This window comes from Seriola dumerili, unplaced genomic scaffold, assembly GCF_002260705.1.
Source record: "Seriola dumerili isolate Sdu_G_001 unplaced genomic scaffold, Sdu_1.0 BDQW01000149.1, whole genome shotgun sequence".
Taxonomy (NCBI): Eukaryota; Metazoa; Chordata; class Actinopteri; order Carangiformes; family Carangidae; genus Seriola; species Seriola dumerili.
The window spans coordinates 11,576,798-11,598,117 of record NW_019174404.1 but is presented as its reverse complement, the minus strand read 5'-3'; the positions used below and the strand labels follow the sequence as shown (position 1 = coordinate 11,598,117).

Sequence of the window (21,320 nt, the reverse complement as noted above, 5' to 3'; positions counted from 1 at the left end):
TTGGCCAGTCGCCTGATACACACAGAAGAAAGTCATGGGGAAGACAGGTGGAAGAGGCGACTTTGAATGGGTCTACAATGACCAGCCGCACACTTCAAGAAGAAAAGAAATACTGGGTAAGAAATTATAGAAAACAAAACAGCTGTGTCAACACTGAGAAATCTGCTGAGTAATAAGTCTGGTTAGTTTGTGGAATAAGTTAAAGCGTGCGTTTTTTTCTGACTATAAATGGTAGCCGGTTAAACCTGTTTACTAGCTGTTGCTTAACAAACCATGTCAACAATGGATGCAGGGCAAGTGTAGAAACTCAAACCCCCCTTAAGTTAACAGATTGTGGTGTAATTCACTTACATATAAATGGAAGTTACACTGTATTTTTAATACAAGTAGAAATATTCTTTTAAAATTGCATATTTTTAAGGTCAAGAAATTAATAATGTGATTTAATTTGTAATTCAGTGCACATGGATGTCAAAGAAAAAAGTTAAGTATAAATTCCATTAAATTCAAGACACATTTTTCAAGCATGTGTGTTGCTCCCTGTCACAGTTGACTCAAGACTTTGTGGCTACATTATCTACATTATTTTCATTTTGTAAGCAGAATTCACTTGTTCTTAGAAGAGGGAGTGTAGTTACCAGCAGCAAAGGCAGGTGACAGACTTTGTCATTCCAGGGAGACCTCCCTCCCAATGTCAGAGCAAAAGCCATGGTGTAGATACTCAGATAGCTATGAAAGTAATTCCATGTTTCAGTCTCAGTCTTGATCTTAACCTGAAAATTATTTAGTTGTGTTCCAAGAAAGTCACAGAAAACATTAACCTGTTCTTTTTGTGTAAACCTAGGTGCCTCTCTGTCATCTTTTTCTCTGACCTGCATTGATAGCAGGTGCAGTTGACAATGCCTCTGGGCTTGCTAGGTAACAAGACACAGTCCCGGCTCCTGACAAACACAGATACAATGCTATGCGTGAAGTGTGAAGAGAGGCTTTGTTAGGTGATCTGGGAGGATCCGTGAAAGAATAATCCTCATTCACTATACCATCTTAAACCACATCTCCCATCATTAGTATATTAATGCAAGTGAATATCTAAATAGTGTATTCAGTCTATGATCCTTCATGTTTTCCTGTTTTTTCAAGGGTATGAAATCTGTATCACCAACCTCTTTGATTATATACTTGATCATGTAATTCAATTGAAAACACTTTAGTTTAACACGCTCTAAACCTGTCGATGTATATTTGATCCTGGCTTTGTCCAGCAGTTGCATGATTGCTCTGGTGTGAAAGAAGCATCCAGACGGTGATGGGTTGTTTGACGCCACAAGCCTTAAATTATTAAAGCGTTTTGTTTTAATTATCTTCTGTCCTGCCCTGAGGGGATAGACAGAGGGATGTGAATGTCAGAGGTCACTGTACCTCACTTCCTTTCTCATCTTGTGGGTTATTTTGATTTGAAAGCAGTTTTATGAACTGAATGGCTTGTTGGTTGGTGAGTCAGTCTGTAGGTGAAGTAGACTCAACTCTCATGTTAAACTTTATACCATTCTTCATCTTAAAAGGAAATTGGCGCATGCTGTCTCTTCTGAGGTCACAGAAATGAGTGATAATTGTGACACTGCGTGGTGATCGATCATTTTTAGCAGCTCTAGAGAACTGTATTTTTGAACAATGCATGATTTGTGCCGCTGAATCTCAGATCATTTTTAGCTGAAACTTGAGGCTGAAACCTTATAGCTACAGTAAATGAAATGACTTGTTATCTCTGTGACACAGTGAAGCTGAAGCATGTTGCTGTAGCTTTAAGCAGTTTAAACAACTTCTTTTATGATGTCTGGTTATTGATTTAACTTTATGCCCTGTGGGTGGGCTACAACAGCAGCACCTGAGAAGCATATTGCCTATACACATGGCTACAAAAAGCATGAGAAACTGGACACATTGTAGGCGAGTTCAAATAATACTGCAGATTAAAAAAAAAAAAAAAAATAAAGAACATGTACTTAAGATAAGGTTGGAACAACATATTGATAAATTATTGTTTTAAAATTAGTCACCTTGGGGAAGCAGCAGTAAGTTTTCTTGGCTATACTTTAACTGAATAAAGAGGGTGTAGTCGGTACAGGGGAAAGCTACATCATTGTCACTGAATCCAGGCTCCAGGCAACCTTTATGTAAGCCCAGTTTGCATAGGGGTGTTACACAAGTCAGCTGAAAGCAAAGAGGCAAGCTTATATTTGCATGTACTATCACCTGATGCTGGATGGCTATCTTTCCTCTGATGCATGATGGGGTATCCTGAATTTTGGATGGATGTAAAGTTAGCTACAAGGTGTGGTCAGTGTAACAAATCACAGCTTGTATGTCTTAATTAGTAGATAATGGTTTAAAGGTCATACAAACCCAACCTAGTTCTTTATGTAGCATTGAATGTTTTTGAACCACTCCTTTGTATCTCCTTGAGTTTCATGTCCCTCAGCAAAACAACACCTCTGCCAATTAAAGATGACTTTTGTCAGCAAGCTCTTCCCAGGAGAGGGGCTGGTACCTTACAACACGCTTGACTGTGTTCTTTGGGATACACAGTATTGGATCACAGCGTGACACATTGATATGTATAAGATCAACCTTTGATAAAATGACAGTGAATTAGTCCTGGTAAACAACCTTCTCTGCTGGATTCATTACAGATATTTTACTTTCTTTACATCATCATTATTTAAAAAAATTAAATGAATCTGTTACCCTTTTCTGTCCTTATCTACCATTTCCATTCACTACTTTCTTTTTTCATTTGCTTCCTTTTACTGTTTTCTGGTTTTCAACTCTCTTCCTTTTTGTTTTTTTCTGAACCTTTAACCCTTTCTCCGACTCCTTTTCCACAATCTTCTCATATCTGACCATGTCCCTTTTTATTCCTCTTTCTACCTCGCTCTCTCCTCAGCCAAATATCCAGAAATCAAGTCTCTGATGGGTCCAGACCCCCAGCTGAAGTGGGTGGTATCAGGCATGGTCTTAACCCAGCTTCTGGCGTGCTACCTGGTCCACGACCTCTCCTGGAAGTGGATCTTCTTTTGGGCTTACGCCTTCGGAGGCTGCATCAACCACTCCCTGACTCTGGCTATCCACGACATCTCTCACAATGTGGCCTTTGGCAACAAGCTGGCAAAGTGGAACCGCTGGTTTGCCATGTGGGCCAACCTGCCCATCGGGCTGCCCTACTCCGCGTCTTTCAAGAAGTACCACATCGACCACCATCGGTATCTGGGAGGTGACCAGCTGGATGTTGACATCCCTACAGACTTTGAGGGATGGTTCTTCTGCACCCCTACCAGGAAAGTCCTGTGGCTCTTCCTCCAGCCGCTTTTCTATGCCCTGCGCCCTTTGGTAGTTAATCCTAAACCAGTGTGTCAGCTGGAGATCCAGAACGCAGTAGTTCAGCTCACAGTAGATTTAATTATCTACTATCTATGGGGGCTGAAGCCCATTGTCTACCTCATTGCAGGATCTATCCTGTGTATGGGACTGCATCCTATCTCTGGACATTTCATAGCTGAGCATTACATGTTCCTGAAGGGACACGAGACATATTCTTACTATGGACCACTTAACTGGATCACCTTCAATGTCGGGTATCACATGGAGCACCATGACTTCCCCAGCATACCTGGCAGTAAACTACCTCAGGTGAGACTGTGTTACTGTGGGAAACCATGACTACATTTCCAACAGGTAATCTCTGGACTGGAGTTGTTTTTTCTGACACTATTATTAATGCAGTGGTAGAGAATGAGGACAGTTACAACACTTAAATCTCCTCCAGGCGTCGGCAGATAAGACAGACCTTTCTTGTCTTTCAGAATCTAAACAAAATGGTATTAGCAAATGCCACACGTCACATTTTTTTCTATCAACTGCAAATATTTATCAGATGAAAGACTTGTAACTGATTAACTGCTGCCTCCCTAACACCACGAGAGCATGAATAGATTCAAAGTGAGACACCTGTCTTATGACTGGCAATGACTAATGAAACTAATCCAATTTATTTGGAAATTCTTTAGTTTATGAACCATTTTTGCTGTTAACAGAGGGAATGTTGCCCTCTGTGGTTTGAAAAATCTGCTTCTGAACTATAAAGTGATATATTTTATTTTTAAATGACACTCTGGTTACTGCTATTTTGACCAAAAGAAATTGGATTTGTGAGTAGATGTCATGCAATGTGTTGTCTTGCTCTTGTTCAACAAAACAGTGAAATGTCTGCTTCTATCAGCCTTTGTGTTTGTATCTGATTACCCTAGTGAAATGAAGGTGTCATGTTGGATTAGACCTCTGTCTGTACAGAGGTGCTTCTGGCACTTTACATCTGCAATTTAGATATATCTATGTATTTCTGATTTGCATACGTATTCTTTTATAAGCTCTCATTCTCAGTAATATCTTGTTTTTGTATTTGGTTGTTGTTGACAGGTCAAGCAAATTGCAGCAGAGTATTATGACTCCCTGCCTCAACACACTTCCTGGACCCGGGTACTATGGGACTTTGTGTTCGATGACAGCATCGGCCCCTACGCCAGAATCAAACGGGAGTACAAGCTAAGCAAGCAGGAATAGATCTGTGACTGATTATACTTCCCATGAAACAGGAATGTGAATTTAAGTTGTTAAAAATCTATTGACCTCAATGAAATATTCTCCAGTTTAAACGTTTTGTTTTTCCGTATAGTGTGGTTGTCACTGTATGTGCACTTTCTAACACGTTGGACATTTTCATCTTAAATTATTCCTGTTCTTCAGTTACTATCTGTAAAATGAATGCGCACATTATCACCTGCATACATACAGTTTATGGAAATGCAAATTCAGATTGTCAGCATGTACAGCTAGATGGGTTCCTTACCATTATTTATTCATGTTTCTATTCCTGCTATAAACAAATGGCCCGCAGTCATGACAGTGATGACAATGACATTGTCTTGGACCCAGAAGACAAGAAGACACCAAGTGATGATAATAGTATAAAAGTATTCAATATAAACATCCTCATTTCTTAGGGTCACATGCATTCTCATGAGGTATTACAGAGCTGTTGTTACCTCTGCTTGATTGCGCTCCTGCCTGTGAACATTACATCAGGTCTCCTTAAGAATTTCCAAAGGTGAAAATCAAGAAACACAATGCCTCTCGGATTACCCCAATACAATTTCACATCCATCGCACAGAACAGTGCTGAAGTGGAAAATGAGCATTGAAACTTACCTTTCAGTAAGAAGAGCCTTTTCTTCAGCGATTCCCCATTCTGCTTGTTCGCAGCTCCACCCTGCTGTTAACAGTTTGATTATATCTACAGGGAATGGATAAAAATAACAGAAACAACGTACAAGGCAAAAAAAAAGTCGTTTTTAGAAAATCTAAGTTTGATGAGGTTTAAACGTTTAAACGTGTCAGGGCTGCTGAAAGGACCTGGTGGTATTTTTTCAGGCTGTAGTTTGTAATGTTCATGAAATATAACATAGTCTGTGTTGCCGAGGTTCTTCTTGTATTCCACTTTCACTCTTTGATCATGCAGTTTTCCTGTATTTGGTCAGTATCTTCTTGAGTTTAGAGATTGCCACCATTAACTGAGGCAGCAACTCCTGACAAGCCAACAAGAGAGACTTGTTAAGCTGAGTACCAAACTTTTTTCATGCTGCCTGAATTGATGATGCATCCAGCACAAAATACAAAATTATATGTAATGAGATGAGGGGGAAAAAAACCCTCTTAAATTACAAAGTCAAAACACAAGAAAACACCATTAGTAAAAAAAATAGTGGTCACAAGTAGACCCTGACCTTCACTCACTGAAAGTGTCTTAACAATATAAACTACAGCAAATCAACACTTCTGACTTATGAATAAAAACATAACGTGCTTCACTGATTTAGTATTTACTATAGGGCTACTGTATTGTAAGTTGTTTGTAATTTTGTCCACCCACTGTAAATACAACTTAATTTTTATGTTATGATTGATAACCATGATCTCTGTTGTTTCTATTTAAAAGATAGTAAAAGATCTTTATAAAAAGATACCATTATAAACAATACGAGCTTGTGGTTGATTTGTCATTTCCTGTCTGTCTTTCGGTAACAAGATGTGACCCTTTTTTATTTAAGCATGTACTGTATGCTCTGCAGGTGAAAACCATTTAAACCTTCTCACACCCACACCCACACCCACACCCACACCCACACACACAGCAGGATTTTGCGTAGATGGTTGACACATCTGTTGTTTTTTTGTTTGAATGAATTTACTTCCAGCTTTTAAATCAGAACGTAGTTGAGAGCGGACAGAGTGGATAGAATGCAACATCCGATATTCAACCAAACCCTTTCTGCAAAGACACATTTATCTACCATCACATAGGCCTACCCTTCACTTTCTGCACATTCTTATCTAGGTATATTTTGCATATTGCCAGAGCAACCCCCTTTATTTTTTTCCACATTGCTACCATTATCAAGTTCAACATCTCGTATATAGACAGGGGAATCTTCATGGAAACAAACCACTATAATAAATGTACCACCGTTTTTATTTTTTTCAATTTTATTTTATTTTTTTTCAAACCAAATGAAAAACTAATTCATAGAGATGGGGGTTTCATGCATACTTGTTAGGTTCACAAAGCATAGGATGACTAATAGAGATAGTACTACATTGTTTTATATCTAGGTAAAACCAGGTGGCACATTTACAGTTATCGGCCTGTTTTGTGAATGATCCCCAAGTTTCAATGATCTCACACATCTGAACAGGTAGACAGAAATGTGTACCTCGGTCACACTGGAGTTGTAGAGCAAGAGTGTGTTATTTGAGTATATGCCAAAAAATCTTTTTGCTCATTTGTAATGCATTATGCTTTGTATGTGGAGGAAAGAGGTAATTTAAGTGGCTAATTGTAGTTCAAACATTAACATGTTTTCCATCATCTCTGGAGAGAAAAGGTTAGACACACAACACCAGTATGAACAAGGTCATAAAAAGCCTGTTTTTTTTTTTTTTTTTTTTAAATATGCCAGTTGAGGGCAGGTGAGTCTGCAGCACCATTTTGCCCATATTGTGCTTGTTATTGTCAAATAGTTAGGGATAAACTAAACAAGAAATAATAATAGAAAATATAAAAGGCTGACATAAATGGTGTGCAAGATTCCTTTCTCCTTCTATAATATCAATAAAATACTCATTGTCATCAACAGCATCATCATTATCACCACAGTTTTTAAATAATAAAACAGTAAAAACTTAGAAAACAAAAATATTTTCTTCTTATGACTTGGACTGAACAGAGAACAAAGAGTTGCAACACTGGGCTGACTGAGTCTATAGGTGCACAGAGAGGACCACAACACCAAACTCAGCACGAATGTTCGTCCATCCCTCAATTCATCTTCCAGTTTATCTTTCATCCTCTGTTTAGTTCAGCAGTCCTTTAATTATTCTTTATCCATCCATTTCTTCTGCCTTTCTTTCTCATTAATCCCTTCTCTCTCATCTCTGTTTTTTTTTTTTTAACTTCCATTTTCGCTGTCCAGCAGACTCAAATGTTGGCACAACATCTCTGCAACTCGCATCATCACAGAAACATTGAGAGAACATTCCTTGGTCCTCGTGTCTGTGCATCTGCATCTGTATGTCCATCCTCCTCCAGCTCCTCCTCTCGCTCTCCTCCTACTGTTGCTCAGATGAGATTAGGATGTACTGATTCTGCCGATTTCTTGTCTGATGGCTGCAAGAACAGAACGCAGCATGTAAAGAGACAGAGGCTTTCTGCAGCAAAAGGGCTTTGCACTCATGCAGGACCAGGTATTTAATTTGTTCATATCAAAGGTCTCAGCTCGCTTTTTAGTGTTAGAATGAGTATAGGAAGATTTTGAGCTGTAAAAACTAGTGTGTGGAAAAGATGAAAGATTAAACATGCTGTGTGCCACAGGCTACTGCAATGAACTGTAAAAAAAAACTGCACTGCTTACCATTAATGATTTCGTCCTTCACCTTATGCAACTCACGTACAACTTCATCCAAAATTTCCTGCAGGACAAGATCGGCTTGTGAATTTCTTTTCAGCAACACAGGGTGTGTAAAATCATTAAAACCCGTAAACACGTTAAAACACAGTGGAGAACTGTACCAACCTGTTTCATCCTGTCAAACTCTGTGTCCGATTCACTAGTGCTGCCGATGGGTCTCACTCTGCAACACAAAGAGGATGTCATTTGGTAGAGTACAAGACTGCATAATTTAAGGGTGGGGCACTGTTGTTAAACCAAAGTTTTGACTCTTCTTCTTATATCAATATTTAATTTCTGTCACATTTCCTAGTGTTTGTAGTGCAAAAGATAAGATTTATTCTGAAATGTCTTCTGAAATCCCCATTGTTACTGCCAGAGGTTTCACATCTGTGTTTCATATTCAGGTCACATTCCTCCTCCTCTTATCTGCAGACCTGGACACCAGTGAGGACTTTTCTGCAGAGTTGGATCGCTCCCATGGCTTCTTCACAGCATCTAGAGAGGGGGAAAGAATAAATGACCTAAAAATGAAATAACTCTGCAACAGTGGGCTATAATTCAGAGCAGGAGATCTCTTAAGGCATGCAGTTTCATAATGCATTAGGTGCGTTATACAATGATGTGGGTAGAAGAGTGGTCTTTACCTGTCGAGTTCTGCTGACCGGGCCCCCGACCACTGGAGTCATCCTGCAGGAGAGAGAAAAAAAGGGATGATCACACGACTGTCAACCTGCTTTGCTGTAAGTTTCCAGGTTAAATTTCAAATGGCATGGAAATACACAGATTTGCTTTCTTGCCAAGAGTTGGGTGAGAACATTGACACCACTCTGATGTCTATACATATATATACACATCTAAATATAAACGCATCACCAAACCCCCCCCCTCGTAAAGCCACAACTTGTCGTTAGCTAGCTAGCCGTTTCCCCCCGCAAGCTAAGCTAACTGTCTCCTGGCTCCAGCTTCATCAATAAGCTCAGCTCAGCTCTCCACAATAAGTTAAATTAATTAACTGTCAAAATATTGTTTTGAGGCACAAACTTACTTCATCAGGTTTCTCTGAGGCTTTCCGTCTGCGAGAGGGTGGAAATGAGAATGTGAGCATTCAGTAAGACAAATATAAAAATAATTCAGTAACTAGTATGGAGAGATTGTGACCAAGATAAAATATTAGCACAAGAACTTATTTCCCTTTTAAGATAAACATTTACTGCAAGGCAAACAGAGACAAAATGAAAATGTCGATATAATATGTGATAGAGTGGCTTACAGAATAGGGTGTGTGTGGGTGTGGGTGTGGGTGTGTGGGTGTGTGTGTGTTTGTTTGTTTAGCGGTTAACCTGCGAGCTAGTAAGGCATTCATCTCCTGCATCAGCCCCTCCCCACCACCACCACTGCCACCACTAGACCGGTTGGAGTCACTTTTGCCACCAGACCCGGGCGGACTGCTCTCATCCTGAGGAACACATTATAAAATGAGTTTGAGTTCATGGCTCGGTGGCTCTTTAGACTGAGAGGACTCTTTGTGCAACAAATATAACGTGGCTTCAGTGATTAAATACTGATAAACTGATAAAACCAGAAGGACTTGATCTACACCTCCTGAGGTTCAACCAGGGAGGCTCACCCTATGTACTTTACGTAGTTTGGCTCCGGCCAACGCCGCAGCCAGTCCTGAGGGTTGGTGCTGGATCCCAGGCGGTCCCCCAGGAGGCCCTCCACCAGTGGGCAGTGGAGGGGGCATGGGTGGGGGCACTGCCATTGGGGGTGGTGGACCTGGTGGTGGTGGTGGGGCTGGAGGACCAGCCATGGGTGGTGGAGCTGCAGCTGGAGGAGGCGCCACAGAAAGCATGGATGGGTGACCTGCAGAGACAGGGGGGCCTGGGAGGGGCAGAATTAGAGATCAGTTAATGGCTGTATCAGTTTGTTGATCTTTGCCCCCATTTGGAAGATTGACTGAGCACCATCTCAGGAATGAAATGCTGCCCACTCTCACTGTGTAACAAACACCTAACAACTGCTTAGTGCAAGGCAGCTGGCCACTGGGCAGCGCTAATGAAGCAACTGGAAATGATTTGCGCATTAGAGGTATTCACTGGGAGAAAGACATTGGCTGTTTGGTAAAGTGTCAAGTTGGGAAACTGCTCAGGTGTTACAGTTTTCAGATTTCATACTTTACTGGCAGCCACTGGTTTCATTTTGTTTAAAATGAGACTTAAAACTCATTTGAAATAGGTAATCCATCATAGTGGCATTTATTAATTTTTCTGTACAGGTATTCATATTTTTGTTGAAGCTATCTTATCATCTCATGGTAATTTAGTTGCAGTTTTCAAAACTACTGAAACTGTAGTTCAGTAAGTACATGTGGGAAATATCTGAGACAGTTTAAAGCGACACTGCTGCAGCATGCATATGATCCTTTTAACTATGTCTGGAAAAGGAAAACTAAGGCTGTATCTGAAAACTTTAAATGTGCCTTCAGAATGATGAAGATTTAATTTGAGCTTGTTTACACCCATTTCAAATGAACATATTTTACATAATTACTCATCTTGGAGGACTTGAGTATTTTGGAAAAGTTAGCATAGACGTAAATCATCGTATTTAATAGTTATTTGAAAATTCTTTGCTTTTCATTCCTTGCTCTAGTCTACCAGTCTTGCTATCTTCTGCATCTTCTCTAGTTCTCTCTCTCCCTCAGCCCTGCACTGCAGCCTTCATCGCTCCCTGCTTGTTTCAACAGCTTTTCGTCTTCAGTCTGGTGTTTTCACAAACTTAACACCTGTTGAGTTGGAATAACTTCAGCTGACTGACTTGACAGCAAGAATATTTAACCACTTGGTCATAAAAATTCCTTGGCTGCATTGCTTGTATGTTTAAGATCGAAAGACATTTTGACATGTCACAGTAGAAAAATCACAGGTGTAAACAAGATTTGAACAATGTCTGAATTCCATTTAGCTGCTTCAGTTTCACAGTCCTGTTATTGTACAGGGTGTGCAATGTCAAGTAAAGCAAATTAACTCAAACATGTCATGCAACAACTTTTTTGCTGCTGGATACAAAAGGAAAATTTGCACGGTTCTCATTTTATATATCGGATACAACATAATCCACTCTGATTTAAGAGTTCTTGGACACAGAGTTTGTTGCATTCCATTGTATGGAATTATTTAGGCTCTAGAAAGGGGCACTTTAACTGTATTTTATTCATACTGCAATATACAGTATATCACAGAAAAAAATATTGCAGCCAGTCAGTCATTCAGTCAGTTTTTTCTAAAATCGTGCAGCCCTAGCTTACTGGGATGCCTCATCAGAACTGGGCAATTGTTATTATTAGTAAACTTTGTTTTTCTACTATGACAAGTGACAAGCCTACTGTCCTGCTGCATTGTGCAAACATTTGAGAACTTTGTATAAAAAGGTGAACGAGTTCTTCACTGCTGAAAGAGTTTCTTGTTTGATTTACAGCCTGCGCACAACCATGTTATTCTGGCCTGGATTAGACCTTCCATTAGACTGAAGTTGTTTGGAGTGACTATACTGGGAATTACATGATGCCATAAAACCATTGTCTCACCCTATAGGTGCAACAGAGTGGGGCAGATCAAGCAGAGTATGTGCAAACCCTTACACTCCTGGGAAGAGATGTGCATATGACATATGTGCCTTTTTCTTCTTCTGCTGTACCAATATGGGTATGGTACATTCCTTAGAGTGAATGCACATGACCCACCTTACACACACACACACACACACACACACATACACAGACACACACACACACACACATACAATATACATTTAACATCCCTCTGCTGAGAGACTACCTCCTCCTCTCTCCTCCTAATACTTACTGCTGTTCACCATGGGGGCCTGCTGAGGGACGGGGGAGGGGGTCTTCTTGGGCGAGCCCCCGTCAGACATTGCAGTGTAAGAGGGGGGTGAGGAGGAGGAAGAGGAAGTGGTGGTGAGGGGCTGGGCCTGTTGGTGGTACACCTGTTGCTGTTGTTGCTGATGGTGCTGAGGGTGGAAGGTGGATGGGTAATGGGGCTGGTGGCTGGGGGCGGGGCCTGGGGCTGTGTGACCTATCAGAGGAGGCAGGGGGACGGCCTCGCAGAGCTGAGGGGTGAGTGGCAGATGCTGAGAATGAGGAGAGTAGGAGTCTTCTGGCTGGCCATTGGCGTGAGGGTGGGGCTGATGCTGGGGGTACTGGTGAGAGACGGTCATGGCGCTCGGGTCAAGAGGTGGGGGCTTCATCCTAGTGCTCAGAGGTGGGAGGGGGTGGGCCATTGGGAGGACGGGCTGTGGGGGCAAACCCTGCTTCACAGGCATGGCCATCATGACTGGAGGGGAGGATGAGGGGGGCAACTGAGCGTACATTTGCTGCATATGAGAGGCGGACCAGGTGCCGTGTTTAGGGGGGAGCATGATGTCTTGATGCTGCTGTTGTTGTTGAAGGTGTAGGTGGCGGGCTGCTGTGGGAGGAGACAAGGGGATCTGACGGACCTGTCGGCCCTGGGTGGTCACTCCTGCCTGGACTGGGGAAAAGGCTGAGGCAAGCGAGGTGGAGAGCTGGGAGGAGAGCTGGGCCTTGTCCCTAGCTGCCCCTGCCTCTTTCTCCTGAGAGGGAGAGGAGGAGGCGGAGGAGGGAGGAGAGGAGGAGGCCACGCGGACGTAGGAGGGTGGCAGTGTGCTAGCTCTGTACTGTCTGTACTCAGGAGGAGTGTCTGGGTGGATGGGAGGGGTGGAGACTTTATATTGGAGAGTGGAAACGACTGTGACGGGCAGAGAGAGAAAAGACAGAGAGAGGAGAGAGGGGAAGAGGAGATGCAGACGAAGAGGAGGACGAAGGAGGGCAACAAACAAAGGAAAACAGAAAAGAGAAAAACGTGAGAAGAATGAAAAGCAACCAACTGAGCAACCAAGCAAGTAAAGATGAGAAAATCAGGAGCAATCCAAAAACGGAAAGCCAATAGCAAATAAGAAAGAATCAAAATATCATAAAAAGAACAAGCAGCAGAATGCAACATGACTGAGCCATGATCAGAAAGCATATGGCATTTCCCCCCAACAGTAGCTGGAAGAAAGAGATGGCAGTAGAGCATGTTGCGGGGCCGGGGGGTGGGGGGGTGGGTGGGGTGGGGGGGGGGTACTGATATCGCCACTGACAGCAGGGACAAAGGAGGATGTTTAAGTCTGTGTGTGTATTTACGGGGCAGACTTGAACATTTATATGTGTGCATGGGTAAAAAAGCATAAGGGCAAACAGACCGGGGAGTAGTGGTTGAAACTAAAGCGGGAAACACTACAACGAACAACACTGGGGAAGCCTATTTACCTGCTGTATCAGGGTTTGGAATCTCTGGTATTTATTAATGATCACCTGTTTGCTTTGGCAAAGTAGAGTGTGCTTTGCCTGACTCAACACTGATAACTCATAAAAAAAAACAAAAAAAAAACAAAAACAGACAAAGCCGAGCAAATATCCATCTGCTCCCCGCCAAGGTTGTTTACTGACAGCTGGAATGTGCTGCGAGGTTTTTTGTTGACCGTTTTGTCTAAAATGTTTGTGCAGCTAGGAGCATTCGCTACGCAGTCTTCAATTCATTTTGGTCTCCGGAGCAGCGTGTGTGTAAGAGAGAGGGTCAGACAGTGCGTGTGTGTGTGTTTATATAGCTGGGTGTGGGCGCATTTGTTTAAGCCTCACCTGATCCTGACGTCCGTCGCTCCCTCTCCTTGTGCGCCTGCATCTGATGTTGCTCCATCATCCTATGAATCGCAAGGATGTCACTGCACGTAAAACCTGCAGCTTTTAAGTCTTAAGTCTTTACAAATCAAGCCCAATGTGTAGTTTGACTGTCTCTCTGTGTCTAACGCTATCATCAGTGGTAAACTGACCAGAACACTGAAGGTTGCAATGTCCTAAAATAAAGTTATGGAGAGGTTTCTCGGTATTATGGTGCGACTAAATTAGAAGTATGAGAATAAATTAGCTGCAAAGATGATCATGAAGCTTTATCTCATCTAACAAGTATTGTATTTATAGCTAAAGCCTGGTAAAGCTTATTCCTCACATATAAATGAGCCACATCATTGTACTAGACGACATGTTTCCATGTGCACTTTTAAATCTACCACTGTCTGTAACCAGAGCAGTAAAAAAACAACTTTATGCTTTTAAATATTTTGTTCCACATGCTTGGGATTTTTTTGAGTGTGCAATTTTTGTGTTTTGATTTTCTGACTGCTTCGTTTATGGTCTTGTATCCAGCAGAGCGGATCGCAATCGTACCTCCTCTGTGCCTCACTTTCATCTGAGGAGGGCCCATTTTGGCGCTGGACAGCTGGACCTGCAAGACACAAGGGGAGAAAAAAAAAAAAAAATCAGCCACATAAAAATAAAAATTTAGTATCGATCCACACACCGGCGATTCATCTGCAGCTCGTCTTTTTGATGAGTGCAACAAAAGCTAAAACCCACGTCGGCTTTTACAGCAGTAGACACCATTAGAAACAGGAATATGTGCATGACCCAACATCAAAATACAATATATGGCCAAAAGTATCGGGACAACTTCCTTGTTGCAGGTCTGTCTTCATCCTCTCTAGCCTCTGACCTACCTCTCTTCTTCAATCTTCTCATCTGCTCTGTCCCTTTGTTTCCCTTATTCTTGTTCTCCCTCTTTTTACATCATCCTCCTTTGCTAAAAGGATTGGCTCCTGATGACCAGTGTCTGCCCCCACCCCCCCCCATGTTTTTGTCCTTTTTCTAATACAACTTTTGTTCTGCTGTAATTGCCCCAGACTGTTGAAACTTGCATTTGTTTCCTAAATAGTTCCTCATAGTATTCAGAGCGGGTCTAAACAAAAATCGAACCTTCTTACCCTGAATTAAAAGTTGTTTTTATTTAAAATATGTTTGTGCAACACCAGTAATTACAATTTCATCTGCAAACAAGTCCTAAAAATTATAATCATGATGAACAAAACACACCCAGTAGTGAGTGCAGGAAGAGAAGCTGTGTTTACTAAATGAGCACACAGCAGCAGGCATCATGTGAGGTACTGTGACTTTGTCCCCGGGAGCCAACAAGCTGTTTATAATGTAATTTGCTCAACATGTTGCCAGCCACAGGAATTTCAACTGTAAACCACAACAGGAAAGGAACCGGAGAGAGTGGAATAAACAGCAGCACTGACAATTTCACAGAAAAACATGTAAATATAAAATAGCTCCTGAAGCAAACAAATTAAAAGATATTGAACATATTCTAATGGGTTTAAGAGTACATGAATACACGGGAGTGGTGTGAGCCTTCAAAGCCTTTCAATAAAAGATCATTCATCAGTGTTTAAGTCACTATGTCAACAGTGTTTAATGACGTTACCTCCACACAGGCAACAGGTTAACAGTTGGTGTTGAATGTTAAATAATCAACATCAGTCACATGACCATCTCAGTTTAGCACCTGGCTTGTTGACCAACTACAGTCAGTCTTCAGACAACCCCCCCCCCCCACCAACAATTCTGGGGTGGCTATTAACAGGAAGCATCAGGGAGAGCACTTATCACATATCACCAGAATACCAGTCATTAAACTTCAGCGCCCACTGTGACATCAAGAACACCCACGGGTGATATTTCCGTTCGCTGTGTCTGGAGCATGGGGTGGCGGGCGGGTGGCGGGCAGGCGGGCGGGGCAGTGGGGGCTGTCAATATGAGGCAGAGCTGCAGTTTGAAAAGCACAGAGGACTGAAAGTGATGATTTTAACTACATTTCATTGATTTATTTAATTTTTTAAACCAAATTCAACATATGGTTTTCACTTGAGTCTTTTGTATGAAATGTGTCTTTCTGACTATCAGCTAGAGCTTAGAGCTTTCTATTAAAATATTATGCTATTGCCTGAAATGCTTTAACTTATTTCCTCTTATTTACTTACTATTATGTGCCATCAAACTTCAATCAATCAAATCCGACAACCCCACTTTTTCTGATGACACCTTTCTTACAAATTAGTGTTTTGCAGGTGACTGACATGCTAATAATAAAAAAATTGTTATATTATGCATTATATTAACTGTAATTTTGTTTCTCCATATTACTATTTTTCTACTGTCATTTCTTCCAAATGCACATATTGCATTTTTGTCTGTCGAGGAAGAGGGATCACTCCTGTGTTACTCTTCCTGAGGTTTCCTTTCATTTTTTTCCTGTCCATAAAACTGACTTGACTTGGTGATTACTGTCATCTGGCAGTAAGTGAATGCGCTTGGAAAAAGCAGCTTTCACTTGCTGAAAATGACACACCTCACCTTCTTTCGTTGTGCTGCAAAGTAAAAAAGCGACGCCTTGAAGATGTCTTGTTTCCCTCGCTCCCTCACACTCCCTTGAACTATGCTTGTTAGCTCATGGCAATTATGTGCTCTGCTGGCAAAGCTGCAGATTAAATTTAGCAAATATTCTGAGGGTTAAAAACAAAGAAACTCTCTCTCTCGCTCTCCCTCTCTGCAAGAAGACAGGATACAGAGGTAATAAACCAGTTTGCTTTGATCCGGCCTAATTAGGCATTTTAGAGCTGCACTGCTGATATAGAATAGGATGCTAAGAGGAAGTTGACGGTGACAGTAGAAATACCACCTGACAACATTTTCTTGCAGATACTTAATGTCTATATCAAGCTACAGATACCTTGAAAATATTAGATGCTACATCCACCTGCTGCCTATCTGCTCCACCTTCCAACAAGTGCAGTATGTATCCTCTCACATTAGACTTCAGGGATTCAGTCTTTCAACATAACCTGAGGCTTTTCATCATCACTTCACTTCACACATTAATGAGGCAGATGTAAAGGAAACAATTATCACCCTGCGTTTTGCATGTGTACCCATGCATATGCATATGTGTTTCCCCTGCTAACATGGTGCATGGTATATAGCTCTGGCTGTTGCCACGGCGAAGGTCAAGGAAGAACAGTAAGCCCTGGGGATGAGAGGGCCTGATCAGACTTGTAAGCATTTTATTTGGAGCTCAGGAGACCATTGTGAGTGTGTGTGTGTGTGTGTGTATGTATGAGTTGTCTTAATGTGATCAAAGAAAAAAATCAATTAGTCCTGCTGATTGTACTCTGCCATTCTTTCACTACATTAAAAGATCATGAATAACAAACATCTGCCTCCATAAAAGTATCAGCAAAGAGACTGAAACAGACAGAAGGACACAATCGATTCACTGCCTTCACCTCTAAATGACCCGTCTCTAAGTCTTTTATTAGACTTTTATTATGGTTTGCACTCTTCTGTATCATCCCCTGATGTTTTTCCAAAATTGGTAATGGGCCTTCCAGTTTAGGATTATAGTTTACTACTTCACATCATTTTAGTCTCCTAGTCTGAACAGATAGTTGTTGAGCTGTACAAAACATTTTCAGGCTGTCCTCCCTTCCTGGCAGATGTGTGCAATAAACTCTTACAAAAAATAAAAAACATGTTCTCTACCTTGCTGTTTGGGGTGGGTAGAAGGAAAAGCAACTTAGATGTCCTTAGGTTGCGACTTATGATTATTTTCATTATTGATCAATCCACTGATTATTTTTTTCAAGAGTTCAAGTTTCACAGTTTTTGCTTGAAAAATGACTGAAACAATTCATTCATTTATCAAACTAGTTGTAGATTATTTTTCTGCTGATCAACTAAACATCTAATTAATTAATTTAGTAATAATTTCAGCTCTGTGATGTTTATAATGTCATTCCCAGCAATGACTGATATGCAGTGCTTTGGCAGACTAACAGCAGCAACAAAGCAAAGTAACAAACTGTCTCTTTCTCTTAGTGAGGAAATGGCTGAAGCTCAGCTTCCCTCCATTTGCCAAGCAGTCTGTTACCATGGAAAACATGCATGGCCAGTGGACATATTTCTCTATAGCACAACACTTACTGAGGATGATGATGGCTGAAGAAACCCGTCTGAGGACACCAGGGGAAATCTCTGGAGTCAACATAGTGAGAAACTTCACTTAACTGCCCAGTGTACTAGAGAGCAAATAAGACTTCTTTCAACAAGAAACAGCGTAAACAACATGGTAGAGTGAGTAAGGAGGTGTTTACCATGAACAGAGACACTTTTGCCTGGCATGAGGAGCCCCATGATCCCACATCCAAATGCACCCAAAAAAAGGAGGGCTGCCATGTGAGCACGGTGGGGTACGACATTAAGGCTCCATATGGGATATTTTAGCCGCCAATAGGAGAGTCACAAGGATGAGATGGGATGACACCGCAGTTAAACACTCACAGATATTCTCACACACGACTTATAAGTAGCTTGTAACCAGAGCTGGTCAGAAGCTATTTGGTAAACTAAGAGTAGGTGTTAGTTAGACTTCAAGTACACTTCAGGACTCCAACAGAATTTATTCACTGGTCAAGTGGGAAAAATCATAAAGAACTGCACCTCTGCTGATCTGAACACACGTCTCTAACAATGCTGCTTCCCTGCTATACAGAGTTATTATGTTTCACTTTGGAAACCTGTGGTGAATAACGCAACAGTAACGCTTTAAATAGGGCTAATGTGAGGTAACCGCAACATCCCTGGTTTGATTCCAGCTGCAGACATTTGATGCATGTCAAACATCTCTCTCTCTCTCTCTACTCATTCCCTATTCTGTCTCTAAACTCAATCAGCTGTCCAGTAAAGGTGAAAATACAAAAAAAAATCTTTGAATGAGGATAATATAACACATTTCCAGTCAGCAACCAACCACCCCTGATATTGTTGTTATTGTTTGGTTTACTGAGCAGAGTGTAGCTGCAGTACATGTTATCAACCAGCAGAGGGTAGTACAGCTTAGTTTAGTGGTTACACTTCATAGGCTTTCAATTCAATGTGAACATATAGTATAATCAACAATTCACATTATTGTTTATTGCTTGAATGTCTTCTCGTTCATTTTCAACATACTTCTGCTGTAGTTATTACAGTTTACATCCTGTTTAAAAGAGTAAGGTTTGATCAGAAAATATCAGTTAAACTGTGTCCACGTAGTCACTTATCTGGATTGTTTAATTGTGGTTACCTGACATTCTTTTGAGAGCAAAATAAGATTTAAATTGATCACAGATGACAACCGAAGACAGTCTGTTGTAATTTGAACTGAAATCCGTTTAAAGCTCCAACTGGAAAACATCAGCAGGTTTCCAACTCAAGCTAACGATTGAAAAACTTCCATCCCCCATTTCTCTGTGGAGACGAACTGTTCAACGTGACTCACTGAAACATTCAGAAAATGTCTTAGAATTACCGGATGGCCTGCCAAGAAGTCAAATACAAATCAAGACATCAATGCCTGGAGCAAAATGGTGAGTGAATTTTTAATAGGATAGATTAAAATAATGATAAGATGCATTTATTCCACATATCATGAATCCTTACCTCCGCTGTCAGGTGAGCTGAGGACATTGAGGGCGAACAACATGGCGTTGGAGAAGGTGGTGGCCTCCTCCTTACTGGCAAAGTTCAGCCCATAGACTTGGCGAGCGTCACGCCACTGATGGAAGGTCGGAGTGGCCTGATTGTATTTCAGGCCTTTCACTATGGAGTAGTTGATCACCACCTTCAATGGAAAAAAGAAAAACAAAGCTGTGAATTAAAATGTTATGTAGATTTGATAATGTGAAAATCACAAGGGAAGACATGTCGGTTAAGTATGGACAACTGTTGATCAAGTATTTCACCCCAATGTTCATCAACAGCTGGTGTTGAAGGAGTGGAAGGAGATTCTTGCTCATTTTCTCCCCCACATTTTACCAGCTGCTTGGGGATTTGACTCCAGCGTCCCTCTGCTTCACTGCACGATTTTCTAACCTCTACAGAACCAGCAAATGTACAATAAGGACAAACTCAAGCTACAATAATGGTATTATTTTCTTTTTGCTTGTGGATAAATGACAAAAGTGTCGACTTTGAAAGTGAGAGATTTTTTCAGATGTCTCAACCATGAACAACTGGCATCATGTTTTGGAGTCGAACCAAGTCCATCAAAGAGACAGGGTTTACTCTAAGATCGTCATGTCGCATCATATTTGACTAAATTCAAGACATGAGATGAAGAAACACATTTCTGTAGTTACAAACCCCTAAAAAGACATAAATTATAATATAATATATACCTCAAAAAAGTTTGCATTTTGAGCAAAGACACAGCTGTTAATTTGTCTCATTGTCTTATTTCTAATGCCGCCTTCATGTCATATCGGAGCTATCATAATTACGAGTTCTTGATGATACTCTCAAGTTAACAAGGGAATCTTTGCCATCTCCAACATCCATCTCATGCGACATGAACGTGGCATAAGCACCAGGTGTGTGACAGTCCTCAAAAGTCATTATGGGAAATGTAGGAAGTCACTTAGTGAAGAGGATCAGACGGGCAGGCGGTGTGAGAGAAGCATAGTATGGACAGTTAGCTATAGTAATGCTTTATCACAGAATTCATCGATCCTGAAGACTATTAAGCATCCCAGATGTGTCAGATGGAGGAGTAAGGAGATTATATGAGGACTGCTATATATAAATTTGGAGATCCAGATTTCTGAGGTCTTTAGAAATGTTCACCAATGTGTGTAATGCTGACTATGTCCTTGCGTCCCTCACCTGCTGGTCCTGCAGTTTGACGCCCACCACTCTGAAGGTGTTGTTGGCAGTGTTGTGGTAGATGTTGATGCGGCTGAAGCCCTGCTGCCCAGGCTTGATGGGCACCCACTTCTTACTGGCATCATCGTAAACCATCACAGAGGCCCGCGCCTGGCAGATACTCTGTTCACTGGAGACAGAAAGAAGGAAAGAGAAAGTACATGTTAACATTTGATGGGGAGACGGATATAGAGAGTCAGTCAATGTAGTTCTTTCATGTGTCATATGTGGGAATTTAGTGGTTAGTAACAAATAATTTTGTCATCATTCAACACCCTATTTCATGTGTCTTAGCCAAAGAAGATGCAAAACAGTAGTTGTGTGCAGAGTCCTATATTTAGACCTGGTGCCAGATAACAGATTCAGTGAAGGAAAAAAAATCGAAAATATCTAGACAGTCGATCAAAGCTCCTACAACTCTGAGTGAAAAGAAAGAAGCAATGTTCGGACCTCACCCTTTGCCGCAGAAGCCCAGATTTCAAAACCCAGAGAAGCCCGAAAGCTCAACCTCAGTATATCATGTTTTAGATTTTGAAAAAGGAATAATGACA

At 41.2% G+C, this 21,320-nt stretch overlaps 2 protein-coding genes across 3 annotated transcripts in view; one reads left to right on the top strand and one right to left on the bottom strand.

Annotated features, from left to right (window-relative positions):
- Window positions 1-6,019, top strand: degs2 (delta 4-desaturase, sphingolipid 2). Its single transcript, XM_022750758.1, has 3 exons — window positions 1-116; window positions 2,945-3,687; window positions 4,474-6,019. The coding sequence occupies exons 1-3, from the start codon at window positions 35-37 to the stop codon at window positions 4,615-4,617; spliced, it is 969 nt and encodes a 322-aa protein (XP_022606479.1). The 5' UTR covers window positions 1-34; the 3' UTR covers window positions 4,618-6,019.
- A 1,032-nt stretch (window positions 6,020-7,051) lies between these two features.
- Window positions 7,052-21,320, bottom strand: part of LOC111225515 (ena/VASP-like protein) — a 34,843-nt gene continuing 20,574 nt past the window's right edge. For both annotated transcript variants that reach the window (XM_022750444.1, XM_022750443.1), the window contains exons 2-13: window positions 20,731-20,899; window positions 19,510-19,690; window positions 14,362-14,419; window positions 13,777-13,838; window positions 9,688-9,941; window positions 9,401-9,516; window positions 9,106-9,133; window positions 8,705-8,747; window positions 8,495-8,555; window positions 8,184-8,241; window positions 8,022-8,079; window positions 7,052-7,777 (exon numbers count right to left, since the gene is read on the bottom strand). In XM_022750444.1, the coding sequence (XP_022606165.1) occupies window positions 7,740-7,777; window positions 8,022-8,079; window positions 8,184-8,241; window positions 8,495-8,555; window positions 8,705-8,747; window positions 9,106-9,133; window positions 9,401-9,516; window positions 9,688-9,941; window positions 13,777-13,838; window positions 14,362-14,419; window positions 19,510-19,690; window positions 20,731-20,899 (1,126 nt within the window). In that variant the 3' untranslated portion in view covers window positions 7,052-7,739. The remainder of the gene's footprint in view (window positions 7,778-8,021; window positions 8,080-8,183; window positions 8,242-8,494; window positions 8,556-8,704; window positions 8,748-9,105; window positions 9,134-9,400; window positions 9,517-9,687; window positions 9,942-13,776; window positions 13,839-14,361; window positions 14,420-19,509; window positions 19,691-20,730; window positions 20,900-21,320) is intronic.